A 9,063-nucleotide genomic window follows, 5' to 3' on the forward strand; every position below is an offset into this window, starting at 1 on the left:
ACTTCTATAAAAAAAATTATTAACATTTTATTTTATGACGATTGACAATCAAGCATCTATCTTTCCAATAATGTGAGGTTATGTGATCTATTCCGGCTGATAATTGCTTATGTGGCCGACAAATTACTAGATATCCAATTAATTATTCACCGAAATTAATTGGATAACATACCATTGTTGGAGAAGAGAGTTCGGTTTTGAAAATGTCAAAAATTAAATATAGGTAACCGTTTTGTAAAAATTAAATAGTTCAGCAACCTTAAAAAATTTAACAAACACAATGCCTTCGCAATTACAGGAAGAAAAAAGAAAACCAACTATATAACATATATTCATAGCTAGATTACAATTTGGAGCATCGATTGTGGGCAGAACAACATGGTACATTATAAAAAAAAAAAAAAAAACACTAAATGCTGTAGCTTCTTATTCATTTATAATGTACAAAAATAGGATGAAAATTGAAACAAAATTGAATGAGACTATAGTTGAATAAATTTCATCAATCTCATATTAGATTGAAAATTGATACAAACACTCTAAAAAGCCTCATCTAGTTGACGGACCAACCTCCCTGGAAAATCAAAAGAATCAACGACAGGTCCGTGACAGAAGAACGACATTGATTTCTGTCTATCCAGGGCAGTCATTCTCTAGTAAAAAACCCTCCCCGATTGCAAAATTTTGATAAAAAGAAAAGAAAAAGGGCAGGCAATGAATCTGTTGCGGGAGGGGAACTACCTGATGCATAATTAATATCTCCGTCTATAAGCGTGTAACCATTGCATGGGAGGCACAATGATAAGAATGACCGGACAATTGGAAATTATTTACGTCGATAAATCACAAGAATATCTCCTTGAGGATCAGTAAAACCAACATGATAAAGCACATAATAACAAGCGCTGTTGCACACATCACCATCCCTCCTTGTTTTTGAGATTTCTCAGCCTGCAGGACACAAAATCAATTTAATCGAAATTTCTCATAGAAACAAGAGAGGCATTAAAATCGTTAAAGAATCTCGCTAATGAGGATACAAGTAAAGAAAGGCACCTTCTGCAACTGTTTAAGTCCCTCATCAACTGTAGTGGCAACATTCTGAATGTTGTAATCTATTCTGTCAACAATAGTACCCTGATCGGAGACAAATATTCAGTAACTGGTGGATGACAAATGTATAGGTTTATACAGCATGAGAGGACATTGTACAGACAGCTCCTAACCTGGTCTATTACAAGTACTGACAGGTCCTTCATAATCTGAGCAAGTTCATTTACCGATTCCACAACCTACAGAAATTAAATAGTTAAGAAAAAAAGTTAATAATAAAGAAATAATATCTGGTCAGTGTTGTTACTTTAAAAGAACAGAGAGGGAAATGATCACTAGCCTGCTGAATCTCTCTTTCCCTTTCCACCGTGAAGGCTTCACTTTTTTTTAGCTTGGCCATCTGATGCTCGTTGAACACCTAATGTATATCATTCACATACAATACTGTAAGCATTGAACCAATGTTGGGGATGAAGAGCAGAAAAGCTTAACCGTGACAAAAGACTCAACCCTATAACATTCTTTAGATCATGTGTAATGGAGCTAACTCATAATTCTAATAATAAAACTAAGCAGGAAAGCGTCAGAAAACCAGCATACCATATCATCCAAGCCGTCGTCATCCATTCTGGATTTACTACCATTTAGGTTCATCTCCAAATCATCCCCATCTTGACCCTGCATGATCAAATAAAATAACAATATAAGAAAATGCTAATTTTTGTGTGCTTAATGCCTAAACCTGAGAGAGACCAGTTCCCTGTATGTTATTATATATGAAGCAAAACTGGAAAACTCGGTTTTTTGAAATGTAATAAAATACAATGAAACAATTTAAGCACTAAAAAGTAAAAGAATAAAGAAAGGTATTTGCAGATGCTAGAAAAGTCTCGCTTTCCTGCTTTTCTATCTCACTCTCTCTCTATCGTACAATTTAACTTTATCTTTTCTAATACTTAAAAATAAAAGTTGAATGCTTTCAAAACCTCTTTTTGTAGCCTGAGGCGCTTCAAGTACGTTGACTGTTTCTTGCGAAGTTCCATTGAGAGATTCTGAAGGTCAGTGGCGATAGACCGCTGCAACAGAATGGAAATATCATAAGCATAATCCCTAAAATGGTACACAATTTACAAGTTTGTGTATATGTTCAAATTGTGTGGACTTCAGTGATGTGAAACTAACTCTGGAATTACTAAATTCACAAATCACAAATGACCACAAGATCCACAACATTGGTAGCAAACATTAATTTCAACCATAGATTGCAGCGGAAGGGTTTGAGGTGTGATAATATCTCTGGTTTTCATAAAAAGGATAAGAAGGAGAAAGAACAGCATGGAGGCCCATACATCTTCATGGTATGAAGGTGGAAATATCCAAGAGGAAGGCATATGCACTTACAGATTAACCAGGGAACAATAAAAAGAGATGCTGATTATGTTGACAAAAGAGCATTAAATGAAACATTGAGAAGAAATTTATCAGCATTCAAGGCAAACATATTTCAGAACCTGTCATAGAGAAGAATAAAAGTGAAATTTACGTCACGTGTAACACTCAAGGTATCAGTTCCATGAAATCCTACTTGGGTTCAATGCTCTCATTTCTAAGTGAGTTAGAACAAAATTCATAAAATCAACTGCTCTTGGTTAAAGAGAAAGAGAAACAACACAAAACAAGGAAGACATCAGCAATTCAAACATACCTGTACATTTTTTCGCACATTCGAATCCTCGGAAGGCCCAGCTGCAGAAAGTTTTCGTAGTTTCTTCTCTGACTTCCTTATAAGATCAGTTATCTCATGAGTTAGACCCTCAATCAAGCGTTGATCTTCTTTACCATCCCCAAATGAAGGCATCAAAGCCTTAGCATGAGCCTTGGCTAAATCAATCATTTTTGTACGTGCACGCTGCACATTAACAGCTATTTCTTCTGATACATCTACCCATGCTGGCGGTAGACCAACTGTAAGTGCACCTTTACTGCAGCAGAAAAGTAATCAATAGCATTCTCCTAGCATAGGTTTATTCATTACAATATAAGCAGCAAAATTATTAAACAACATTAAGAAGCTATTTCCAGACAGTAATAGTCTTTGTATTCACATCACATGTACCAATAAGTTGAAAGAGAATATTATCCCTCATGTTATCAGTACCTTGACCTTCACATAATCATCTCTCTCTTTAATGTTGAAAACACAGGCCTTATTCAATGAGGGATACTGAACTAAGTCCCTGCTTTACTTTCAATCCATTCAAAAAGTAGCCACAAAACATGTCTATCGAAACTTAATCCAACAATTGAGGGTTTTAAGCACCAGTAGATCATCTCAAAAGCTTTAGCCATTCGCCAGTAACAAAATTAAGATTATAGTTGACCACTTCCAAGCTCTTGTGCCACAATCCAGAAGAACCCAACCTCATTTAACAAAAAGCTGCTAATAAGCTGGCATTTCCTCGCGCATTTCAATTCTCAGCTATTAGGAAATTACTCTAAACATCCATAGCCATCACCAAGAACATACAGAAATCGACGACTCTTTCCCGGAAAAACAATTATTAACAATAAAAATGACCTTAGAAGTCTATTTGAATTCAATTCAATAGTAAATAGGAATCACAAACTAAACTCACTACTGATAGAGCAGACCACCTTTACTAATGCTAAACTTGTTATGATCCTAAAATTGAGATCAAATTACAGTTATGAAAATCTTAAATTACAATAAAATCCTTAAACTTAGCTACACTGCAGTATTTCCCATAATCAGATCATTTAAACTTCCAGAACATAAAATTAAAGCATAGAAGGGTAAATTCTTATAATAAATTTAAATATTAATGAATTTTTAAAGGTACCTTGAATTACCGGGATCGTCAGTGTTAAGAGGTGCATAATTTCGATTTTGAAGCAGCGAAGTGCTTACTAACTCGATCACCGGACCTCCGCCACCGGAGCTAGTTGATGTTGCCGATTGAGATGACGGAGCCCTAACGCTCTTTAATGCATCTCTGTATTTTTTAAATAATAACGTCCTATTCCTCGAAGCCATAACTAACAAGAAATTTTTCAATTGAAGATTCAAAAATAAAGTTAATTATAGATCTGAAATTAATCAATCGAGATTAACTCAACCAATCATAATTGATTAATTAAGCAATGAATAAATAGGAGGTTGAGTCATCGGATGTCGGCGGTGGAGAGAGCGCCGGCGACGGGTCCCGGCGGAGGTGGAAGCGTTGGGTTAGTTAAAGGGGAAATGGAGAAGAGATCCGATTTGATTGTTGGTTTGGTTGGTCCAAGTGTGGGACCCGAATTTAGAGAGAGCTAATGGACAGTGTCTGTGTGTCCAGCTTCTATATTAAAAGCTTATGATTTTATACAGCTTTACTTTCTATAAGTGTTTTTATGTCTTTTCTGGTATAATATTAATTTAGCTCAATTTCTCACTAGAAAATCATAAATGTTTTTTTTTTCTTTCTAATTGCAGTTACTTATAAATACTCCTTTTTTATTTTTATTTTAATATTTTAAATGATAATATATATTATAAATTTTAACAGGAAAAAACCATTTAAGTAACTAGTAATATAACTTAATAGAAATTAAATCTGAATTAAATGAATATATCAATAATTATTATTAAGTTGTTGATCAATTAAGGTAAATAAACAATACTCCAACAATATCATAATTGATTTATTTAACTAAACAACAATTTGATTGCTGTTCTTTCCAAAATTTACTCTAATCCAAGTCATACATCAAAATGTTTTTTACACTTCTTAAATTTTTTTCCATAAACACAAATTTCCTCAAAAAAGACAAAGAAAAAAATAAAGTGGAGGAGACAGAAAAATATATAAAAAAAAAGAGAAAAACACGGATAATAATTCCTTTTCATCTTATTCCACAAAATTCTCTTCATTATCTCACTCCTCCATAGCCTGCACCACCCCCAAATAAATAAATAAAAACCTACCTTATAAAGATCATAGCTTCAAGAATCTGTAAAATTTGTGTAATTTGGTCACTAAAGATTGTTTTTTGAGAGATTTTGGAGCTAAGTTTTTTATAAATTAATTTATCAAAGGGAAGTGGTAGGTATGGATGCTGATTCATGGAGTGCTCGTCTCTCTTCAGCTTCTAAGAGATATCAAACTGTGCTTCAATCGCGATCTGGTGAGCTTTTTTCTGGGAAAAAAGATTGTTGCTTTATTGATTATGTTTTCTGTTTGGTTGCTGGGAAAATCATATATTTCGAATGTTATGTTTTGTATAAGTTGTTTTAGCTTGGATATGTTGGACCCATTAGTCATTTCTTTGTTTTACTTCAAAAGTTTGGTTCTTTATTGTAATTGATTTTTCGGGTTTTGAATATTGATGATGTTCTTAGAATATGTAGAAGGAAATTGGATTTTTAGTTCCTTAATTTGTTGATTAGGGGAAAAACCGCGAAAAGTAGCTATTTTAAAGAGAGTTGCATTTGGTTTCTTGAGAAATGAAGTTGAAAGTACTCATCTTTGGCGGTTTTAATAAGCGAATTTTAGGCTTAATTAAGCTTTAGCATTGTTGACAAGATTACTACAATGTATTTCTTGTAGGAGTGAAGGACTAAGATTTAGAATCTTTATCCGAAAAGGTTGAAACTTCAATAGAAACTAAATGAGTATCTGGCTTCTGATATGTTTTCAGTTATTGTCTTGGATATTGAATAATTGACATTGTTAAGTCTTTAAAAGTTTGAAGGATGTGTTTTTAGATGCTAAAACTAGGTAATTTCACACGGCTTTACAAGTAAAAAGTAAGAAAAAATGGAACTTTCCAATGAGTTTGGCTATTAAATATTAAATACTATGTGATATAATTTGGTATGAACAATTCTGTTAGATGGAGGCTTAGCACTTTTGATTAAGGGAGTTCTGTCTTGGACTTGAACTGATTGTAATTGTTCTTGCAACTGCAGATATGTTTATGGGGTTTGAAGACATTGACGGAGATGATGATATAAGGGAGGAGTTTCCATGCCCGTTTTGTTCAGAATATTTTGATATTGTTGGGTTGTGCTGCCATATTGATGATGAACATCCTGTAGAGGCAAAAAATGGGGTATTTACTTTTACATATTTCAGCAGAAAGTAGCAGTGATGTTAGTAGTTATTGTTTATCCAAGTTTCATTCATTTTAAAAATGTGTTCGTGACATGTGCATGCTCTGGAATGCTTCTTCATAACTATAATTTTAAGTTATGTGTCCAAATAAAGTATAAGTTTCAAGTTTCATGCTGGTATCTGTCATGTTCCATGATGTGAGAATCATCCTTTTTAGGTTTCTGTTCATGATGGACAATGTATCATTGCTATACACTAGAAATTAAACATTGAATGAAATGCCTTTGGCTTAAGTTGAAAATTCATACAATCTTGTAGTTTCATTCAAAGAAGTTGTAAACTGTCATAGTTTATTTTTTGTTAAATAATGGATATTTTTTTTTATTATTATTATTTCTAATGATGAGATATTCTTTTAAAAAGACTAATCTTTCTCATGATTGGTGCTCCTTATTACAGGTTTGTCCAGTTTGTGCCATGAGGGTAGGAGTCGATATGGTTGCACACATAACCTTACAACATGGAAATATATTTAAGATATCCTTTTTTATAGATTTAATGTTTAGTATGATAGTAGCAATTCTTTAGTCTCATGATTATCTAAAAGTTAATATTTGATGATTATATGCAGCTATTTTATTTACAATAATTTTAGGCTCTTTAACTTTTCAAGAAGTATCCATACACAAGATGTGACTTAGTTGAGTTATAACTCTCCAAGAAGTTTTTAATAACCACTTTTGTGATTGCAAAGTTTTGCTTATTAATTGTTGTTATAAAGTAATCCGATAATGATTTATCGACCTTGAGAGTTCCTTAACAAGTGCAAACATGCAGCGTAAGAGGAAATTGCGTAAAGGTGGACATCATTCAACGCTAACTTTATTAAGGAAAGAGCTGAGAGAAGGAAATCTACAGTCTCTTTTTGGGGGTGCTTCCTGTATAGTTAACTCATCCAATGCAGCACCTGATCCATTGTTGTCTTCGTTCATTTTGCCGATGGCTGATGATTTTACAAATGCTCAGCCTTCATTTTCAAATGAAACAAGCTCAATCAAGAAAATCTCGAATGAAAATGTTTCAGAACGGTATGCTGTTTGTTCTCTTGCCTTCTTTTTTTTTTCAGAATATTCATTAGCAGTCTAGAAAACTGTATTTAAACTAATATTACAGAATATTACAGAATCTTAAACCAGTTATTTTACTTACTGCAATGTCATATCCAAAAAACAATCCCTATAACAACTTTCACCTAAGTAATAGAAAGGGCATCTCTGATTGCAGATTTCATTCATAATATATGACCTACAGACCTAGTATTATGATGTGCTCAATTTGTGCAGCCTAACTTGCAAGAGGCCAATACTTTTTTTTTAAATGAATATAAAGAGAATGTAACTAACATGTACACTCAATTTGTTTGTGTAAATGCACTCAATTTGTGCGGCCGAACTTACAAGGGAAAATTCTTTGGTCCTTTTATGAATTGAAAAACAATGTAACTGCATGAAGGATTCTTTTCGGTAGTTGAAGAGACGGATGGCTGGTAGAAGATATCTGAACTATAAATCTCATGTCTGTCAAACTGGATTACGGTAAAAAAGTAGCGTTCTTTTACTACATTTAGCCTAACTATGTCATCTATTAAATGTCATTTTGCTGTCTGTCTGTGATTATATAGTCATGCTCATTGGTTCAGCCATTTTGGTGCATGCATACAATGTTTCATATTATACACGGCAAAAAGGTCTGAATATTTCTTCACCAAAGTAAATTTGTTATTGCCTTTAGGGGAGCCATAGTACAATAATCGGATCATGGTATTAGATATTTTGTTAAATAAATTATCTTTGAGAAACAGAATCTTTGAGATGCTTTATGGAATAGTTGATGATGTTGCTTAATAGAAGTCATAGAGTCCTAACAGCAGGATCCAATTAGCTGCTAATATTTGAATTTCAACATTTTTTTTCTATCGTTGACCTGAATATGTATTATGTTGTTTTTGTCGACAGAAAAACGAAGTCAGCTCCGCTGTCGATTAAAGATCAGGAAGAGAAGGCAAGGAGGAGTGAGTTTGTGCAAGGGCTGTTGTTGTCTGCAATTGATGATGAGATCTTATAAAGAGAATTGGTGCAGTTATAAGAGTCCAATTCACAACTAAGAGGCCTGCATGCAAGCTATGGTTTGTAGTGAAATTGCCAATATATATGTGAAGGCAAGGGTGTTGAAATAAGGTGTAGGAATGAATGAGTGTAAGCTTATGTTGTATTTGGACTTTAGTTGTTCATCCTGAATACACTTTCTATTTTCAGGTCTATCAATAAATCTAAATCCAATATATATAATATATTATTTATATCCTTAATTGAATGGTGTATATGTCACACACCCTTTTTTTTCTTTATTAGCTCAACCAATGAGTTGATGAAACCAATCAAGAGGTAGCTTACCAGTTTATGGATCTGTACAAACAAACAAAATTAGCTAATCAATTCAATCAAATCAATTTAACAACTATAGTCTTAATAATTAATAGATTGATTTTTATTTTGGAAAATATTAAGAAAATTAAATTATTAGTTTGATTTATAGATCAATGTAGACCAAACCAAAGTAGTCTATGTATGTGTATCACTTAAATTAAAATTTAAGTATTACTATTTTTAAAGTTTACTCTATGAAATAAGGTTTTTTAATATCGTTTGACAAATTATTATTATTTTAATATTTTTTATTTATCAAAAAATAAATTTTTTTAACTTTATGATATTATATTAATTAAATATTGAAACCTTATAGTATATATATGTGTGTGTGTCTGTGTATGATTTTTATGATGAATAAATAATTCAAAAGTATTTCAATGTTTTGTTTTATATGATTAATAAAAATA

General features: G+C 32.6%; 2 protein-coding genes across 3 annotated transcripts; one reads left to right on the forward strand and one right to left on the reverse strand.

The window, feature by feature from the left end:
- Positions 1–399: 399 nt before the first annotated feature.
- LOC126674829 (syntaxin-43) lies at positions 400–4,421 on the reverse strand. 2 transcript variants are annotated; one of them, XM_050369350.1, is made up of 8 exons: positions 3,915–4,421; positions 2,759–3,035; positions 2,040–2,129; positions 1,654–1,731; positions 1,394–1,471; positions 1,227–1,292; positions 1,057–1,137; positions 400–951 (listed from the first exon to the last, which is right to left on the reverse strand). In XM_050369350.1, exons 1-8 carry the CDS (start codon positions 4,106–4,108, stop codon positions 844–846), a joined length of 972 nt encoding a protein of 323 aa, XP_050225307.1. In that variant the 5' UTR covers positions 4,109–4,421; the 3' UTR covers positions 400–843. The 2 variants fall into 2 exon arrangements, with proteins under 2 accessions (XP_050225307.1, XP_050225308.1); XM_050369351.2 differs by having other exon boundaries at positions 2,759–3,030; positions 3,915–4,063.
- Positions 4,422–4,953: 532 nt separating this feature from the next.
- On the forward strand, positions 4,954–8,535 carry LOC126674419 (protein DEHYDRATION-INDUCED 19 homolog 3-like). The gene is made up of 5 exons (XM_050368864.1): positions 4,954–5,238; positions 6,023–6,165; positions 6,627–6,704; positions 6,999–7,255; positions 8,183–8,535. Exons 1-5 carry the CDS (start codon positions 5,163–5,165, stop codon positions 8,289–8,291), a joined length of 663 nt encoding a protein of 220 aa, XP_050224821.1. The 5' UTR covers positions 4,954–5,162; the 3' UTR covers positions 8,292–8,535.
- The last annotated feature ends 528 nt before the right edge of the window (positions 8,536–9,063 follow it).

Source organism: Mercurialis annua, linkage group LG3 (assembly GCF_937616625.2).
Source record: "Mercurialis annua linkage group LG3, ddMerAnnu1.2, whole genome shotgun sequence".
Classification (NCBI taxonomy): domain Eukaryota; kingdom Viridiplantae; phylum Streptophyta; class Magnoliopsida; order Malpighiales; family Euphorbiaceae; genus Mercurialis; species Mercurialis annua.

What these genes read in the sequence shown, in the direction of transcription:
- LOC126674829 (XM_050369350.1), bottom strand. Translation starts at nt 4,108, where the DNA reads ATGGCTTCGAGGAATAGGACGTTATTATTTAAAAAATACAGAGATGCA. An exon ending in GACGATCCCGGTAATTCAAG is followed by an intron (nt 3,036 to 3,914) that starts GTACCTTTAAAA and finishes TTTCTGCTGCAG; the next exon opens with TAAAGGTGCACTTACAGTTG. An exon ending in GCCTCAGGCTACAAAAAGAG is followed by an intron (nt 1,732 to 2,039) that starts GTTTTGAAAGCA and finishes TTGATCATGCAG; the next exon opens with GGTCAAGATGGGGATGATTT.
- LOC126674419 (XM_050368864.1), top strand. Translation starts at nt 5,163, where the DNA reads ATGGATGCTGATTCATGGAGTGCTCGTCTCTCTTCAGCTTCTAAGAGA. An exon ending in TGTGCTTCAATCGCGATCTG is followed by an intron (nt 5,239 to 6,022) that starts GTGAGCTTTTTT and finishes TTGCAACTGCAG; the next exon opens with ATATGTTTATGGGGTTTGAA. An exon ending in CTGTAGAGGCAAAAAATGGG is followed by an intron (nt 6,166 to 6,626) that starts GTATTTACTTTT and finishes TCCTTATTACAG; the next exon opens with GTTTGTCCAGTTTGTGCCAT.